This window comes from Labeo rohita, chromosome 12, assembly GCF_022985175.1.
Source record: "Labeo rohita strain BAU-BD-2019 chromosome 12, IGBB_LRoh.1.0, whole genome shotgun sequence".
Classification (NCBI taxonomy): Eukaryota; Metazoa; Chordata; class Actinopteri; order Cypriniformes; family Cyprinidae; genus Labeo; species Labeo rohita.
Genome location: NC_066880.1, coordinates 17102373 through 17123129, shown reverse-complemented (window position 1 = coordinate 17123129; position 20757 = coordinate 17102373). Strand labels below are relative to the sequence as shown.

The following is a 20757-nucleotide window of genomic DNA, read 5'->3' as shown; positions in this document are numbered from 1 at the left end:
CAAAATCAACATTCAGCCTTTGGTCTTAAAAACAGTTGTCATCTGATCAGTATTCTGACATCTTTGCAGGATGCAATATGAAGATTGTACAAAGTAACATTTATCTTTAGCAATAGTGTTAAAGTGAATAGCAGTGACAGCAATGCCATTACAACCATAGATATAGGTGGATTTTATGTTCCTCATATTGAGAATCCTGTGGAACAGGAAGTCAAGGCTAGACAATTTCATACTCCTAGTCGCCCTGTTGTGCTAAAAAAAAATGTAAATATGAATGGCAATATACTTCAGAGATGTTTTACTTATAAGAATTTCTAGGGGTGCCAATAATTGTGGCAAACATGCATTGGAGAAAAACATTTCATAATGCGAGTTTCCCCTAACTTTCAATTGTTTTACTTAAATGAAAGGTTAGAATTTTGTTTTGTTTTTTTTTTTGGAATGAAAGATCAAAAAGATTTTCACAGCTACCTTTGCTCGTATTTACCAAGAGTGCCAATATTAATGGAGGGCGTCTATCTATGGCATTGCTGTCACTGCTATTCACTTTAATAATGTTGCTAAAGATAAATGTTACTCTGTACAATCTTCATATTACATCCTGCAAAGATGTCAGAATATTGATCAGATGACAATTGTTTTTAAGACCATAGGCTGAATGTTGATTTTTGAGTGCGACCTGGATGCACCAGTCAGTAGGGGAGTATTTTGCTAATAAAATGATCATGTCAGAATAGTCAGAATAGAATAGAGTGAGAATTTGAGAATAGATATATGCCCTCCATTAATATTGGCACCCTTGGTAAATATGAGCAAAGGTGGCTGTGAAAATCTTTTTCATCTTTTATTAAATTATAACCTTTCATTTAAGTGAAACAACTGAAAGTTAGGAGAAACTCACATTATGAAATGTTTTTTCTCCAATGCATGTTTTCCACAATTATTGGCACCCCATGAAATTCTGAAGTATATTGCCATTCATATTTACATATTATTTATTTATTTATTTTTTTTATTTTTTATTTTTCTTTTAAGCACACCAGGGTTACTTGGAGCATGAAATTGTCCAGCCTTGACTTCCACAGGATTCTCAATATGAGGAACATAAAATCCAAAATACTTTAATCATCCATCACAAGTAGTAAAGCCGAAGAATATAGTTCTGATGTGCAGAACAACGTTGAGCTTCACAAAGAAAGTGGCTGTAAAAAAATAGCTAAAGCATTGAAAATCCCCATTCCCACCATCAGGGCAATAATTAAGAAGTTCCAATCAACTAAAAATGTTGCAAATCTGCCTGAAAGCGTAAGTGTGTCTATATCGTCCTAATGCACGCTGAGTAGAGAGTTTGAGTGCCCAAAGACTCTCCAAGGATCACAGGCAGAGAATTGCTGAGATTAGTTGAGTGTTGGGGTGAGAAATCCTATGATTAGATAATTCATAAAAAAAGAGCTTTTTGGCAGCAAACCCACCAGAGAGGTTTGGTGCAGACAGGGATAAAAAAGTACCCCATGCCCACAGTTATACATACTGCTGAATCTTTAATGTCGTGGGACAATTTTTCTGCCGGAGGTCCTGGACATCTTGTTCCGATACATGGCATCGTTGATACGATCAAATACCAACAAATAAAAAACCTAAACCTGACTGCCTCTGTTAGAAATCTTATAATGGGCCGTAGTTGGATCAGGACAATGATCCAAAACATCTACAATCAACACAAAATGGATTAAATGAGCACAAAATGAAGCCCCTGCCAGTTCCCTGACCGGAACGCTATAGAAAATGGGTGGGGTGACCTGAAAAGAAGTACCAACATGGAGCTGGGAATCTGAAGGATCTGGGGCCAGCTGCATAAACTTAGCCTCTATGTTAAGACCGTGTCTTAAGAACTAGTCTGACCAACTAGTGGTTAGCCAAGGGGTGATCAGTCTTATTTTTTGGATTCAACTTAGACTAAACTACATTTTATGTAACTAAATTTTAAAAATGATGACGATTCTTAAAGAAAAAAAAAAAAAAAGAAAATAGCTGACTAACTTTTAAGACTACTCTTAACCTTTTATTCAACTGGCTCTGGAGAGATTCTGTCTGAAAGAATGGTCTCTGATCTCTCGTCAGGTGTTCTCCAAACTCATTAGGCATTATAGGAGATAACTCAGAGCTGTTATCTTGGGAAAAGGATGTTGCAACAATTGGGTGTCAATAATTGCGGGTCAACATTGACCAGAGAAAATCATTTATTTCATAATAAGATTTCTCCCTCACTTTCTATTGTTTTACTTCAATGATAGATTAGAATTGTTATTTTTATTTTTTATTTTTTAAATGAAAGATCAAAAGGATAAACTCGATTTATTTTTACAGCCACCATTGCTCATATTTACTAAGGGTGCTAATATTAATGGAGGGCATTGTATATTGTGACTTTTTTTTTTAATAACTTTGAATTTTGAATAACCTCCGTTTTCAAATGTATCCACTTGGAAGAATGTCTTTAAAAATAGTTTGTACAGTTTTCACTGTACAAAAACGTCGTCTCAGTATGGACAAGAGGCCAAAATGTTGAGAAAAAGATGCGTTTTCAGACTTCGGTAGATATGATGGGATTGTACATTTCATTGATACCTACAGCAGGCATAAACGTGTAAACGTTAGTGAACTACAATAGTTGGTACAGAACAAGTACTCACCTACCCTAATTACCCGCACACGTCTCTAATCTCTAGCAGTGACAAATGTAGACAAATTTGCCTCTGTGCCTTTTATGTTTAGCTGTTGTGAAGTGCCTCTTTGAAAATCCTTTACCAAGCAGGGGGGTTCCTCCATTGGGAACAGGGATCAGAAAATTAGTGTTAATTACTTTTTGATCTATTGACACTAACTCTGCAGACATTCAATAGGTTTGTTACCTCTGTGCTGCAACCGCCCTCATCTATTCATTTGATTACCAACTTTGAATAATGCATGAGCAAGTCAGCTGCTGGGAAGCGGCACCATTTGTAAAATGCTGAAAAGGCAACGCCGGCAGCATTCAATCATTTGAATGATATTATTAAGCCAGTCATTTGAATGCCATTATTAAAGTGTAAGCCCAGTTGGATCTGAGTTGATACCGTCGCTTGGAGGCAGTTCAGACTTAATCTGGTGATTATGTATCATCTTCCACTGAACGTGGGGCCATTGACTATTTAGTAATTGTTGTCCCTCCCTTTGATTAGCTTTGACTGTAAGCAAAGCGATGCAGATATCATTGCAAACATCCCGACTGTGGACCTCCAGCACATCGTCAATTACTTGAAGTCTTTCGGACAGAACGTTGTGAAATTAACAGCATTAGATGTCTACTCCATATGACCTCCGACTTCGTTTTCGCTTTATAGATTTGAAGCATTTCTTTCTGCTGAAGCCAGTAAATATGTTATTGGGGCATCGCCAAGCTGTGTGGGAAATGGAATAGAACTTAGCTGCTTTGCTCAAACTGCTGTCATAATGAAATATGTGATGTCTCATTTTCATGCAGCCCTGCACATTCAACTGGGACACTCATAAGATCTGAGTGCAACGAATTACATTCAATCACAACAGTTCTTTGGTCCCTGTAAGCTTACAGCCGTGTACACACTTACATGAAAGCCAACTCTCATTTTAATCACAATAGGCATAAAAACACTACACTTGGATGTTCTGTAGAAAGCCTTTGTCGCATAAAGTCTGGAGTGCTTGAGTCTTATGCTTTCAGAAATGATCAATTGACGTTATGTTTTCCTATCCTGTCTCCGTCCCGCTAATGACGGCAGCTTTGAGCTGCGGGGATGGGAGCTTTGTTTTCCCCACTGAGCGGGAGAGAGACGGTTTGATGCAGTGTCTGATGCTTGTCCTGGAGCTTCCACTAAAACTCTCCTGTATTATTACGCCAGTGTCCCTCAGGAGAACATGGCTGATGAATTGTTATTGCCTCTCACTCCATACTAACTTCTGCTTCAAGATAGATCCTGACAGGATACCTGAGACAAGGAGAGGGAGAGAGATTTGTGACGTTCATTGGTGATGGGATAAAAAGTTCTGTAGTTTAAAAAAAAAAAAACAACAATTCATGTACTATTTGCAGGGTGTAAGGCCTGAATCTTTTAAAGGGGACATCGAATGCCCACTTTTTACAAGTTGGTATGATTCTTTAGGGTCTTCATGAAGTGTTTGCAACATACTTTGGTTAAAATTCCTTAATGATTGTGTAAAACGACACCCTTTTTACCTTGTCAAAAACAGCTCTGTTCACAACGACCCATTTCAGTGCATGTCTCTTTAAATGATAATGAGGCTTCCTCTCACCCCACCCCTCTTACTTTTTTGTTACCATCAAAAACAAAACTAATCCACAGTGTATCCTCAGTGGCTCTAATGTCAAGAGAAAATTAAGACTCTTATGTTAACTTTTATATTCAAATCACCTGCATTGCTTACGAGACATTGTCATTACAGCTGCTCGAACACGGAGAAAATGGCAAACAGCGTACACTGGTTGAGGGCAGAAATATGCTGATAAGGCACAGTCCATCAACGGTTGTGGGCGGGCCCTGAACAGTATGACATCATAATGCTCAGAAAATCAAAACAGAGTGATAATTGAGATCGTTTATGTTTTATGGCGATTTAAAAAAAAAAAAAAAAAAAAAAAAGGTGAATGGATGTGAATGGATTTTTATCATTATAGGGTGGTTGTGTCCATGTGCTGCTAAAACACAATTATATGCAAACGTTATGTACTAGTGAGCTTTGCATCCGATGTCCATTTTAATTTTACTTGAACCTTTTAATAGTCGGTGCATGTGGGTGGAAAAAAAAAAAGAACAAAACACACTTCAATAAAACAAAAATGTTTTATTAAACTTCATGCAAAGGGTTAGTTCACCCAAAAATGAAAATTGTCATTATTTAGTAACTCTGAAGTTGTTCCAAACCTGTTTAAGTTACATTCTTCTGCTGAACACAAAAATATATAGAATGTGGATACCCATCTTTTGTGTTCAGCAGAAGAAAGTAAGTCATACAGGTTTGGAACAGCTTGAGGTTAAGTAAATGATGACAGAAGTGTAATTCTTGGGTAAACTATCCATTTTTTGTTTTGTTTACCAAAAAAAAAAAAAGCAATGCAAGTGAGTAAAATATTCAGAATTTTACTTGATGATGGATCCACTCCAGTAGGTGTCACTGTAAATCCAGTACCACTGTTATGTATATCAGCTGTTTTGGAAGGCAAATTTGAGAACTAGCCCTAAAGCTAATTCAGACTCACTATTCATAAGTATTAAAACAATCTGAAAAGTCTGTCAACATCTAGAAATGATCCTCATTCATAGTGATCTTTAATCAAGCAGTGTTGCATTGTAGTCAGCTTCAGTTTAGCTTTTTTGACAGCATTGTGTTCAGATAAAATAGTACTCAGTAAAATCGTTAGCTTCACCGTGGTGTTTTTTTTTTTTTCCCTTCAGTAGAGCCTCTAAGAGGAGGAAGCATTTTCACCTCTCCAGCCACCTCCTCTTTTTGTGAAATTGAACCACTCTCCTGCATTAGTTCTTGTCCTTGATGGAAGGATTAACCCTCCTCCAGTTCCATTAAAAGGCAGCCTTGCCACCTCTGGCCCCATAGTCATGTTTTCCAGTGGCAGTAAGGACGAGAAAGTTTAGGTGTAAAAATGCAATATCCTAAAATCTTGCCTTGTAATTTCAGGCCGTGACCTTCTTTAGCAGCGGGATCTTTACTTGGTCATTTCAATTATAAACTACAGCCCTGGTTCAATCGGATCTCTTGTCGGGTTCACACAAAATGCATCTCCATTCTAATGTTTGGAGAACAAAAGTGGAGGCTTTTAATTCCACTTTTGTTTGTTTTGTGCTGCTCTTGCAGGGCTGTTTGCCAGAAATCATTTTTAAATGGAGAGTGACTGAGAAAACAATAAATGGTCATTCAATGAAAATGTTTTTCTATAATTAATGCTAAATCACTCCAATTTTCCTCTTCTTTCTTCACAGCTCAGCCAAATCCACCCAAAATCCACGAGGGATGGTGGGCTTACAAAGAAGTTGTTCAGGGGAGCTTTGTTCCAGGTAATCATTTTACAACAGCTTTTTATCAGTGTTCACAAGTGGCGTCCCCTACACACATAAATTCTAAATTAGTTTTAATTATTGCTTTATGACGTAAAATCACATTTTGTCAATTGTTTAGTCCTTCGAAATATTGTGTTCCTAACAACTTCCTTTTATTTAAAGGAATAGCTTACCCAAAATGAACATTTGCTGAAAAATTACTCACCCTAAGGCTATCCACGATAAGTTTGTAAATGAGTTTGTTTCTTCATCGGGATAAATATTGAGATCATTTGCTCAGTAATGAATGAGTGCCAAACAGCTGATGAAAGCATCACAAGTAATCCACACAACTCCAGTCAATCAATTAACATTTTGGGAAGTAAAAAATCTGTGATTAAACAAATATAAGTCCTGTATCTATAATATTGCTTTCTCGATTAAAAAAAGTCATCTGTCTCAATCAGGAGAGAAATATGCACAGATAAAGCAACATTTATAGTGTCAAAAGCAGTTTTTAACAAATATATTTGTGTATTTTGAAGTGAGAGGATACAAGGTTGACTTTTTCCACAGAAGATTATTATGGATTCTAAAGAATTAACTCATCTTCACATTGGATGACCAGAGGGTGTGTACATTTTAAGCAAATGTTCATTCTTGGATGAATTATTCCCATAACTGTTGGAATCACTGAATGTTTTTTTTTTTTTTTTTTTTTTTTTTTCTTTTTTTGCCCATCTGTTCATTTACAGAAACCACAGGCATGAACTAGTTCACTAGAATGATTTTGACTTTGATTCGTTAATTCTTGTAGAGATTGTTGGAGATTGATTATTCCCTTTGCTTACCTGGAAGTACAGCTGCGTGGATACAACAGGACATTAAAAATCAGTGTTTGATCATGCGACTACTTGTACTTGTACTTACAGCATGATGCATGATTAGACCTCTTGAAACAAAGATGATGAGTTAACAGCAGAAATTGAAATGCCAGACATGGTGAAATGCGTGTAGGATTCCTCTGTCTTCGTTCAAAAAAATTCTGACCATGGTTCTATTTTTCATATGTTCACATTAAGGATTCTTTAGAAAGGTTTACAAACTCAAGAATCTGTTCAAGTAATTTGTAATGCTTAAGCACGAGTCAGACTTCAATGTAAATTGTGATGTTCATGATGTTGTTCCGACTTCAGTTATAGGGATGTGAGGATGAACTTGATCTTGATGTTCAGAAGGTTGCAACAACTGCAGAAGGGTTGTTTTAATTTATTTGTGTAACAGAGATTCGAATCGGATAAAATGCTGATTTAAAAATCAATAAATGTTCGCCGCGTTTATTATTAGTGCAATATTTAGGATCTCAGAGACATTGGGTCTTATTTACTAATAAGTGTGCACAAGTTGAATTATGTGCACAGGAAACATTTTCCACCTGATTCAGGTGCATATGCACAAGATTAGTTCACTTCCAGAATAAAAATTTCCTGGTAATTTACTCACCCTCATGTCATCCAAGATGCTCATGTCTTTCTTTTCTTCAGCTGAAAAGAAATTAAGGTTTTTGAAGAAAACCTTCCAGGATTTTTCTCCATATAGTGGACATCAGTGGGAATCAGCAGGTTGAAGGTCCAAATTACAGTTTCAGTGCAGCTTCAAAAGGCTCTGCATGATCTAGCAAAATGGTCAGTCATTTAAAAAAAAAATAAATTGGTATACTTTTTAACCACAAATGCTCATCTTGCACTAGCTCAACTTGACTCATTACTTAAGTAACAACCCAGTGTTTACAAAATGAAGGGTAAAGAAAGTCATACGCCCTTTACAAAAAAGGTAAAACTACGATGTCGGACGATTTTGAAGTTGAAGGAGAAAATGAGATAGTCTTTCACCCTACCTGACCTTTTTTAGCCGGAGTACACAGAGGAAGAATTAACCACATGTGACCTTTCCAACGCGATTGCGTTGAGTTTAAAGATCAGGGTAAATTGAAATTATTTTCTCTTTTGGGAAACATGCTTCTGAAAGCTTCTGAAAGGCAGTACTAAATGACAAAAATATGATATTTATGAAAATAAGAAAAATGTATACATCTTCATTCTGTTCAAAAGTTTACACCCCTGCATTGTTTTTCCTTCTGGAGCATCAGTGAGCGTTTGAAACTATATGTATTTGAATTAATCATCATAATTTGTAACTAATTATGTGAATTTTCAGCCACCATTATTTTAGACTTCACCGTTACATCAATTAGAAAATATTTTAATATGCTGATTAGATAATCAAGAAACATTTTTTTTTCTATTGTTAATTTTGAAAATAGGTAATATTTTTCTGGAAACTGTAATGCTTTTTAAAAATATTTTTTTATATATATTCTTTAAATAGAAAGTTCGAAAGAATAGCATTTATATAAAGTATACATTATAAATGCCTTTACCGTCGCTTTCGGTCAGTTTATTACGGTTGTGTGTGTGTGTGTACGCACAGTTAGTGAATGAGACCCATTATCTGCAGGTGGAATTTATTTTTCACCGATTGCTCTTTCTGTCTCTCTCTATAAACTATAAACCTCTTTGTGGAATAGTGGCGTGATGAGAGTCTGTTGGGGTCAGCAAAGGCCCATCAACCTAAATAACATGAGCAAGCCGGACGTCCAAGCTTATAGTTTATGATACCTTATTTATGTTTATGGTTTTATGTTCTCCTTGATCCTTTTTTAGAGGATTACACTGTTCAACGTTATGAGGGAGGGTAAAAAGAAGGATTTTAAAAGAGATAAAGCTAGAGAAACGTTTTAAACCTTTGTCTCTGAGTCAGAGTCACATCCTGTGGAATATCACGCTGGGCTTAGATGCACACCATCTTGAGCTGCTGAGAGGGGTGTTGGATTGGCAATCTGGTTCCTGTTTATTCGCCAGAGGTGTGGGAAGGACTTCGTGTTAGGGAAGGGGCAGCTGTATTTTGATGATTGTTTAATGCTCTGTGCCCAGAACACTAAAGTGCCCGTTATCTATGAGCCCCAGCGTTCGTGTTTCTGAAAAGCTGTACTGTATGTTGCATCAGTGCGATCTGAGGGTGCCTGTGGGGCAGTGGAATGGATGGTGCCCCTGACCGCTGCTGGCTGATGAGCTACAACATGTTCTACTCTCGGCAGTGTTCTTAGCATGGCTTTAATATTGCACACTGGAGTCTGGTTTTGTTGTAAAAGAGTGAGAAAGGAAGAAATTCTAGCGATTTACACCCATAGATCTATTGTAGATCTACAGTGGCATGCAAAAGTTTGGGAACCCCTTGCAGAATATTTTAACAAAATAAGAGAGATCATACAAAATGCACATTATTATTTTTTTTAGTACTATAAGTTTACATATAGTCCACAAGACAAAAACAAAAACAAAAAAATAGCTAAAATAACTCGCTTCAAAAATTTGGGAACCCTTGGTTCTTAAAGAAGTCCACTTCCAAAACAAAGATTCACATATAATGTACTCACCCCCTTGTCATCCAAGATGTTCATGTCTGTCTTTCTTCAGTCATAAAGATAATATGTTTTTTGAAGAAAACATTTCTGCATTTTTCTCCATATAATAGACTGGTATGGTCCCCCGATTTTGAACTCCCAAAATGCAGTTTAAATGTGGCTTCAAACGATCCCAAATGCCGTTGTAAATGATCCCAGCCGAGGAAGAAGGGTCTTAATAAGACAAGACGAGCATTTGGCGTAAAAAAGTATATAAATTGTATTATTTTTATGAAAATAACCGATCGTTACGCTAGATAAGACCCTTCTTCCTCGGCTGGGATAGTTTACAATCGCATTTGGGATTGTTTGAAGCCGCATTTAAACTGCCTTTTGGAAGTTCAAAATCGGGGCACCATATCAGTCCATTATAAGGAGAAAAATGCTCAAAAAACATAATTTCTTTCCAACTGAAGAAAGAAAGACTTGAACATCTTGGGTAACAAGGGGATGAGTGCATTATATGTGATTTATGTCTGTGTATGTGAACAGTTAAACTGAGCACTTTTCTTTGAAAAAATACTCCAGGTCCTGCAGATTCTTCCATTTTTCAGCATCTTTTGTATATTTAAACCCTTTCCAGCAGTGACTGTATGCTTTTGAGATCCATCTTTTCACACTGAGAACAACTGAGAGACTAAAACACAACTAGTAAAAAAAAGTTCAAACATTCACTGATGCTCTAGAAGAAAACACGATGCATCAAGAGCTGGGGGGTGAAAACTTTTGAACAGGATGATGTCCAAATTTTTCTTAGTTTGTTTAAATATCATATTTTTTTCCCCATTTAGTACTGCCCTTCAGAAGTGACAGAAGATACTTGCATGTTTCCCGGAAGACAAATGAAGTACAATTTACCTTGATCTTCAAATTCCAAATGTTTTCACCCCCCGGCTCTTAATGCATCGCGTTTCCTGTTATTTCTTTCTATTTATCAAATAATCTATGTAAAATTAAATCAATTATTTCTCAGAATTGCGAGTTTAAATCTCGCAATACAGGAGGGTTTTTTTGTGGTGGAAACGGTCTTCCATAGAAATGCTACCTTAAAACAAATTCAGTTTAGTTGGGAAACAACACTGTATAAGCTATTAAGTTTTCGGTGAATGTGTCTTTCATACAAGCATTTTTTTCACTTGTTTTAAGTATAAACAAGTTAAACGCAAGTACACAATATTTATATTTACTTGTGCCATGTAAAGAAGCTTTGACTGATTTATTGTAGACATCCAACCTTTGACTGACAGTACGAATGTTAAAGCACTGTTTGTACAGTCATATATCGCACATCTGTCTATCTCTATATGTAATGTTGGAGAGTAACCAAAAGCTTTCATTTAAGCTGTGGTTAAGCTACACAAAATCAATAACGGATGCTAATGGGCAGGTAGATCCTGCATGTCAAGCACTTACAAGCGGTTTACGGATTGACACCCACTGGTCGAAAAGTAATTAAGGACAGAGAAAAATGGCCTCTAGTTGAGCTGGGTCTGAAACAGAGCATGTGTAGCTACTTAAAATGTGTTGGGCTGCACTGAAAACTGTTTAATTTCTGTTTATGTGCTTTTAAATTTATTTGATGACTTGTGAAATTGTTTCATGCGGCAATAAGTTCCATGCATATTATCGTAAGCGATTTTATGCATCTCACAGTGCTTTTGAACCCTCTCTTGCATCACATATCATGCACATGGCTTGTGTCAAATCTGCAATTGTCACAACTTTTAAGGCAGCCAAAACAACAACTGTGCATTGCCAGAAAAAAAGGGGGTGCAGATGGAGGAAGTCGTGCTAAGCATCTTTCTCCGTGAATTACTGAAGAATCTGTGCACATTTTCATATAAATCTGTCTGAGTCAGTCCTGATCAACACAGATTTTATAGCTGATACAGTGTTTCATTTGTGAATGTTGACATCACAGGAAAATGACTGCGATACAATAGTCTGATAGGAGAAAGTTTGATACAACCTATGTACGCCATTGGTTGAATTTAAAAACCAGCTGTTTGTATTTCAGGGCAAAATGCTAGACTTTTTAGCACGAAGACGTTTGCTTTTCCTGAAAGTGTAGTTGTAGTAGACAGTGTTGATGTACTGGTAAGCGTTATCATATGATGTCTATTACACAGACATGGATTCCCTTTAACACATACATCATTGGGTACTAAATGGTCCAGTCTCTATTCGCTTTTGGCTGGATTTGCCATTAGGATATGGAAATTGGGTACCCATCATTACCTCTATTGTACTATCATAGGTATTATACTACGCATATTCATCTGCATTCTGACAAGGATTTTAAAGCTAAGGTCATATATCAAGACTAAAGGTCAAAAACTTTTGAGTAGTTATAATAGGGGTAGGAATAAGCAAGGATCTTTTAGTAAAGGAAGTATCTTAAAGGGATAGTTCACCCAAAAATGAAAATTCTGTCATTAATTACTCACCCTCATGTTTTTCCAAACTCGTAAGATCTTCGTTCATTTTTTGAAACACAAATTAAGGTGTTTTTGATTAAATGCGAGTGCTTTCTGACCCTACATAGAAAGCAACACAAGCCTGGAAAGCTAAAAGGATAAAATACAGTAGTCCATATGAAATCAGTGGTTCAACCTTAATTTTATAAGCTACGAGAATACTTTTAGTGCGCAAAGAAAACAATTCACAATGTCCTAACTACCTTTCTGGGCCTTGAACATGGTAGTTGTGTTGCTGTCTATGGAGGATCAAAAAGCTCTCGGGTTTTATCAAAAATATCTTAGTTTGTGTTTAGAAGATGAACAAAATAACGTCGGTGAGTAATTTAATGACAGAATTTTCATTTTGGGTGAACTATCCTATTTTAGAAATTAATAAATGGGTTTATTTCACTTTTTATTTATTTATTTTTTAAATTATCAGCTTTTTTATGATGGATTTTAGTAGTTTTATATTGCAAGTCTGGGATAAAGGTAAAGCAATTTAAGTATGACATCTAACATGTAGTTAGTTTCAGCTATTTGAAAGCATGAGTTAATAACCTACAATCCCATCACAATACAACAGAACATCAGCTGAGATATGTGATCATTATGTACCAGGAACTGCTTTCAAAGGGTAATGGTGTTGCCCCAGCTATCCTGGCCCCATTTTTACTGTGGTCTGTTTGATGATGGCCTCCTAATAATCCCCATGTATGAATAAATGATCAGTGTCTCTGCTTCTCTGACTGATAAATGGGTGTTCTCGCACGCATTAAGTGCTGCGGTACGTAAAGGGGATACAGAACATTAAAGAAGCTTAGGTAGGGTACAATGCTTTAGGTATTAGCTAAAATGTTTAAATGTTCACAGCAGTTCTTAATTCCTAAACAGAAATATACTGAGTAAGAAATTCGTTATTCAGAGAATAGGGATATAGGCATCTTTCTAGATGGGGAACCTATGCATGAGATGATGATTCCATGCATTTCCGTGCCCTAGAAAAAGCTGTTGAACAATGTTTTGTTCCACATAAGGCGGAATCCCCTCATGGTCTCTGCTAAAGTATGTTGAAATCACATCACCAGCTGAACATACTACTTGCTTTGCCTTGGTCTACTATTGGAAAATGTCTGTGAATAGGCAATTTCAGCAGCAACATAAATAAGCAAATCTTTTTACTCGCATGATGCTTCATTCCGTCACCGTAAATCCAAAAACATCATTATATCAACTGTTTCGGAAGACAAATTGAGAAATAGACAAATAAGCGTCCCCAAAGACATTCAAAACTGCTATTAAGAAGTCTTTAATACAGTGCAAGACAGCTTTAATGTGTCTTTCATATAACAGAAAGAAAAATCAAATGAAATCTGTTGGCTTTAATAAAAATCAACCCCTGGGACCTACTGTAAAATTACCTGAAGTTGAAGAAACACCCAGTTATTCAAAAAGAACATATTGCAGTGATTTACAGCCTCGGTGCTTTGCGCAATTATATTCGTAGCTTTTTTAAGTTCAGATTTTGGTCAAAGAAAAATGCTGTCTATGTTCTGTTAACATCTCATCTCGGTCTCTACAACCTCAAATGATCCTAGATATCCATTCACCTGGCCTTCAAACAGGAGACAGTATAGTAATTAAAGAAAACGCACAAGCAGTTCTTGCCTTTTGTTTGCGCGTGAACCGTAGAGGAAACGCATTATGCTGCCGCCGTAATCTCTGGGTGCAAGAGACCCGACAACAAAATCCCCACCACAGCTGAATGGTAATTCATCTCATTGACAGTCATCCCCGCTTTTTCCTGAAGGCACGCAGGAATGCTAAGTTTAGGCGGCAAAACATATCCAGAGCAGCTAATTTTCTCCACGGTGGTGAAATACATCACACGGCAGTTCCTCTCCGAATGGGTGACAGCTGTAGGTATTAAGAGACTGGCTGATGGATGGGGTGCAGAGAGGAAGACTCTCATAACCTGCTCTTTATTTACTGCCGCTTGACTGACAGGGACGAGTACGAGCACGATAGGGTCTGGAGGAGAGGATGGGGACTGTTCGGGATGTCTGCTTTGGACATCTTGGGAGCGAAACTATAGTCACACCTTTCTGTCACTCAAGCTTGAATGCTCTGTTATCACCCATCAGTCAGAACACCGGCGGGAAGCCAAAGGGCTCCTGGTGTGGGTAAAAACCTGAAAGCTTTAAATGACATTTATATTGTAGGTTGTTTGAAATATCTGAGATGTATTGTGGATCATCCAAAATTCCTTAAATGTACCCAAGACATTTGCATACGAGACCTGCCACCTCGTTAGTGAAGATAAATGTGCTATTCGTTTTAGTTTCTTGCAAGTTATCGCTGTCGTTTTAACCGAACTTTCATGTCACAGGTGGTAGATAATGCCCGGTTAATATGGTGCATTTACTATTCAGCATGTACGTCAGCACTATCTGCTCCAGATCAAACCAATTTCACTCCAGGGGGTGAAAAAAGATGTAAGTGATTTTTGACACCACCCTCATTTAAGAGAAATACAGAGAGGTTGGAGTCTCAGGGGTGTGCTGAAGAGTCTTGCAGATTTTTTTAAAATGCTGCCGTTCCATATTTTTACGTGTGCAGTTCAAACAAGACTCTTTTAGAGATGCACTTAAAGCAATAGAAGGGCTAATGTTATGGCTTCTATAAAGATTTTATGTACATCCCTTATAAATTATTTGGTAAAAAGGCAGGGCTCTTAATGAAAGTGAACCAAGATGTTTCAGTCTTGGATGGTAGACGACATCTGTTCAGAATGTGATTGTTTTAAATGCACTCTAAAAATTCTTGACTATTTATTTATTTTTTTTTTTAATAACCCAAATGCTGGGATCAGCCTGTTGGGTAATTTTATTGGGTCATTTTGAATATTTTTACCCAGGTGCTGGGTAGTTTTTCTGCACTCTGAAAAACACTGGGTTGTTTTGTTTTCTTTTTAACCCAAATGCTGAAAAAAAAAAAAAAAAAAAAACAAAAAAAAAAAAAAAAAAAAAGTTAAACTTAAAGTGTTCATGCTGTCTTAAAATTAAGTTTACTCAACTTAAATATCCATGTTTTCATGTAGTACAACTTAACATTTCATGTTGACTTAACTTGAGAACCTCTAAACTTTGTGAGACCTTCAAATATTATTGAGAACATCTGACATTTACCTACAGCCACATATACACTGCAAAGTTTTAGAAGTTAATCCAAGAGTAAATTCTGTTAAACCTGGCTGTCACTTCTCTAAATAGCTAAATAGGATTCTCGCAACTCTCTCGTCTACCCTTAAATTAATTGCTGTCAGAATGCTTGAGTTTTATCACAGAGGAGCCATGAAATGTTCTTTTACAGACATTACCTGGGAAACGTTTACCTTCCGAATTGTGCTAAAGAGTGAAAAAGTCAGAGCAGAAGTTTCCAAAAGCCTTGTCATGGCATTTAAAAAAAAAATCACTACATAACTAAAAGCCACGAAGCCTTTCTTGCAAATTCCTGACAGTCGTTTATATTCTTTTTTACGCCAGGATCAATTTATCAAATAATAGGCACAATTTTGTATAATACAAAATGAGAAGCCCATTTTAAAAGGTGCTGTGCCATGCATAAAATGCCGCTACCACCTGACAGATATCACTGAAATGGTTGTCGTGTGAAATCACACCTGTCTCTGTGACAGCCCAAGGCCCTGTAAACAGCAAAAAAATAAGAGTCAGGGGGGAGACTTGCTGTTTTTTTTATCAGAAATGTTCTCTGCCTGTCAATCATTGTGCGCAGGGGTGTCATGCACCTATGTTTTTCGCAGGACGCAGCTCACTCGGTGCTCTCTACAAGATAAGTGCAAAACGTGTTAGTCTAATGGTACGGTTTTGTTTAGCTTGCAAGGGGACCTGTGTTCAAATTCCAATGTAATATATATTCTTCTTGTTTTTTTTGTTTTTTTTTTAAATAAGCACAGTTATATCTGAAGTTGACAGCTAGTGATTACCATGAATTTCTTTCAAATGGAAAAGAGCAGCTTTGACATTTTGATTAACTACTTTTATGTTCAATTAGGGAAAAATTGAGTTTTGAGTGACATGAGGGTAGGTAGATGGTAAAAGACTTTTAGTTAAACGTTAAATGACCTGCTCGATTAGACTGACCAAAGGTAGACGTTGCAGTTTATAAATTCTAGGGCTGTCACGATAAATCGATGCGTCGTGATTCATGGATCGATTTTTAATGCATCACTATTCTCTATGGAATTGATTCCGAGCTTAGTTTTAACAGGGAATGGTGCTCTAATCAAGTTTTTAACCGCACAGTCAAATGCTCATGAGAAAGAATGCTGAAAAAAACGCTTGTGCGTTTGAGTCATGTAATTACGCCTTGATGCTTTTATGACGTTTCATGTTAACACAGCTCATTGTGAACACCCTTGTAAATCGCTTTAAACTTTTTGAACTTTATGATTGATTATTTTAGGTTCAAGTGTGTGTGTAAGTAACAGGAAGCAAGCAGAGTATGGCTGTTTTTAAAGCAAGCCACCTGCTGTTGAAAAGTCATTTTTAGACAAAGCATTATGAAATCATTTACTTACGGTTTGTGATGCAGCTGCAATCAGATCTAGTATGGCTTCATCTTTCAACAAATGTTTCTTTGTGAGCTCTCCATGACACTATGCCTCGTTTACAAAACAAAATGCTCAATACAATCCTCAAACATGATCCAGGATGCCATTAAAGGTAAACTATTCACTTGTTCCTTACACTGGGATCCTTCTGATATCTGTACAAAGACGCAAATGAGTTGTTTAAACCAAATACGTCAAAGCAAATGATCTTTCACTCCATTTGTCCTATTGACCGACTTAAGCACGTGACTGTGTCTGAAAGCGAACGCACATCTGTATACTGTCTCCAGTGCAGACAAGGCAGTGATTGTAATTTTCTATTTGCTTTTAACGCAACACTATCATTCAGCATGTCAGCCGTTAAGTGAGTGAACACCAGTGGGCGGGGCCTATGGTGAGAAGATGACTATTCCTTGATGTCTTGATGTATCTGGAGGCTGTTTATGCAAATGTTTGTGCTTGGGTGACGTCACCTTGCACCTCATATCCAAACGATTGATTTTAAAAAATGCTTAATTTATAATGAGGAGGACATTTTAAACTATGAAACTTACAAAAGACCACTTATATGGCAAAAAATAAGGAAAATATGATTTCTCTAGTCATGACCCCTTTAAAAAGTATTATATATGTTTAATATTTTTTTGGAAAGCGTGATCCTGTTTTCCCCCCCAGGGTTCATCAGTGAATAGACAGTTCAAAAGAATATATATATTTTTTAACAATGTAAAATTCTTTACTGTCACTTTTAATCAATTTTTAATGTGTCTTTGAGTATTAATTTCTTTTTAAAAATCCTTTTGAACAGTTGTGTAATTATCAAAAATACTTTTTCTTTCTTCTTGGAAATCTAAAATCAAAGTCAAAGTACATTTAATATTTCATAATATACATTAATAAATGTAATACTACTGTTAACGTTTGACTAGCCATGCTATTCTTTCATCTAAGGCAGCTTTACCTGCCTTATACCTTCTCCGTCTTGTCTTCTCCATAGTGCCCTTGTCTAATATTGAGACATAACCTCAGATAAATATAACACAATGATTATATTTAGTAGAGAACTACTGTAGAAGTCCTATTAATGCAGTTAAAGCTCGCTCTCTATAAGCAGCTCTGTTGGGATCTAGAAGTGAACGTTTCTTTCCAGTTGGGCATCCCCCAGACATGAATGCTAAAAAGCTCTGAGTCCTATTATGAGAAATGACCCCTACTGCTCCGGAAATCTTCCTGGAACATCTTAGAAAGACAAGACGATGGCTTTGTATGAATAAAGTTATTGGCTTTGACTCGCTGTGGTGATAATGGCAATTGAATTCAGTTGTTCTTGTACTGCTCGATGGCGGTCATGCCTAGCTGGGTAATACATGGGGATGACATCGGGAAGGTGTATATAAATAGAAAGTCTTGGAAATGTGAATTGGAAGTGGGCTTACTGTGGAGATGAGAAAATCACAGAGACTGAGACGTTTGTGTTAGCTAGCTTCAGTACAATTTTATTTTTTGGTGAGGTGGCCTTTGCATGACCTTTTCTTTCCCCTGCATGGCCAAGCGGGATGGAACAACATTTCAATCCCATATAAAGACAAATTGATCTTTCTAAAAGATGAAAAATGGATGGGGACTTGTCATGACATGCTTTTAACAAGTTGTTTATCATTTTGAATGCAAGTCACTCATATCAGATAAAAAGGGATTATAAAGGCCAAACAAATATCTGATTCACAGCGTGAAAGATCAAAATCTTTCGTCTTAATTTTAGGCAAATTTGAATCAAAGACTTGCTCTCAACGCAAAGGTTGATCCAGAAAAATTAGGCAACTTAAAGGGATAGTTCTGACGTAGACCCCGGATGCCCTGTGCCTCATTTACAAGATGCACACATGCATTGTGGCACTGTCATGAGTGTGTGCTGAAGACATGGAAGAAAAGAAATTGTTGAATAAAGTTGTTATTTTTGTTTTCTTTGCACACAAAAAGTATTCTTGTAGCTTCAGAACATTATGGTTGAACCACTGATGTCACATGGAATATTTCAATGTCCTTACTACTTTCTGTGCCTTTTTTTTGGGTGAACTATACTAAAGCCCAGTGTTTTTACTTTCTTTGTATGAACAAAAGCACTTTTCAGGCATTTTTCAAATTATCTTTTTTTGTGTGTTTTACAGTGTGCTGCAACATCTACCTTTTTTGTTTAGCTTCAGTGATGCATGCCGCTTTAAGGAGATTATCCTTTGCTTGGGACAGGGCTCATATTGGAACCCTTTTAAATGGACATATACGTACACTGTGCAGGTCATCTAAGCTTTTCTGACCTTACGTGTTAAATTCTGTGAGCAGTTGTGTATATCAGTGAGAAAGTAAGGATTCTGTGATCTGGTGTTGAGGAAGAAAGCAAAGATGGTTGTGAAGATTGCATCGATTTGTGCTATTTTATTATAGGGTGTGAGCGGATATCTTGAAGGTGTGAAAAGCAAGACCATGTAAAATGTCTCTCATGGCAAAACTCTGAAAATTCTGATAAATGATGAAAGGAAAAAACATTTAATGGGTGGGAATTGAGTGACACGATGACCATGATATAAAACGATGAATGTGGCCTGGTGGTTAGTTTGCTTGCTGTTCTGAGGAGAAAACAGTAGATGTAGTTCTTTATTTATAAGAGGGATAGTTCAGCCAAAAATGAAAAATCTGTTTTTAATTACTAGGGTTGTGCCGATAGACAATAGCATGGTGTATCAATGATGGTCAGAGATATCGCCTGTTGCCTTTGACGATAGCAAGACGATTATTATTATTATCCGTCAAAGACTAGGCACCTAACTTTAGCAATGTAGTGCGAAAAGCCGCTTCTGGGGTGCTTCAGAAACTTGTCACGGCGTTGCTGGTTTAAACAGAAGCATTGAGTGACCGTGATGCAAAGCCGGCTCCAGGGCACCTCCATCGGGGGACATTTAAATTTCTATGGGGAGCACAAATCACGTTGAGAGGGAGGGGGTGTTTCGAGTGTGAATCATGCAATCTGTGATTGTGTGCAGTTGCTGATGCTCGCGAAAGTGTGCAGTCCATTCTTATGTGCGCTGTTTTTTCGGTTTCACTTTCACTTTCGAAATCACGTTCAGCAAGGAGGTGAGATGATGGAAAAGGGGTGCACAGTAACTTGTTTTCACGGCCCGCGAATGCCCCACCTTTGGGCCACAGACGTGTGCAGTGTAAATAAAGGGTCTGAGAGAGACCCTTTTTATTCATCATACAGTGATGTAACTGTGTATTGTATTCACTTACAGTACCGGGAGTGTTTTTTAAAGTGCATAAACTTGCGCTAGGTTAGGCTAGTCAGTGATGATGTTTTTTGTTAATGTAAATGTTCTTCGCTCGTTTTCTGTAGCTGCTTTTTGAATAACTAAGAAAATGTATTAGTAACTTACAATTATTCTATTAAATTGTTATCATGTTAAACACAAATTAAGTCATATTAAAAACATTAGGCTGCTTTTAGCCTTATGCTGGTTTTGGTTCACTTTCCGGCAATCAAAATAAGTAAGTAAATAATTAAATAAATTAGCACGATAACATTGTGTATCGGCAGTCTCACAGGCTGACAATAGGATGATATGAAAATTAAGCATATTGCCCAACACTATTAATTGCTTGCCCTCACGTAAACTACCACGTTCAAGGCCCAGAAGGGTATTAAGGACATTATTAAAATAGTCCATGTGACATCAATAGTTCAACTTTGATTTTATGAAGGTATGAGAATAGTGCACAGAGAAAACCAAAATAATGAATTTATTCATGGTACTCTCGTGAACGCCTTTCTTGTCCTTGAACATGGTAATCACATTGCTGTCTGAGATTCAGTAAGCTCTCGAATTTAAACAAAAATATCTTAATTTGTGTCCCAAAGATGAATGAAGTTCTTACAAGTTTGGAACGACATGAGGGTGAGTAATTAATGACAGAATTTTCCTTTTTGAGTGATTTAACCCTTTAATATGTACCATTATACCAATACGTTGAGGGGTCAGGTTGCAACATAGCCCCTCTCAA

The 20757-nt window shown here is 36.9% G+C and overlaps 1 protein-coding gene across 1 annotated transcript in view; it reads left to right on the top strand.

Moving 5' to 3' along the window:
• The window catches only part of ca10a (carbonic anhydrase Xa), a 201809-nt gene that overhangs the window by 20075 nt on the left and 160977 nt on the right, over positions 1-20757 (top strand). Inside the window, exon 3 of the mRNA XM_051124589.1 lies at positions 6033-6107. Coding sequence (XP_050980546.1) covers positions 6033-6107 — 75 coding nt within the window. The remainder of the gene's footprint in view (positions 1-6032; positions 6108-20757) is intronic.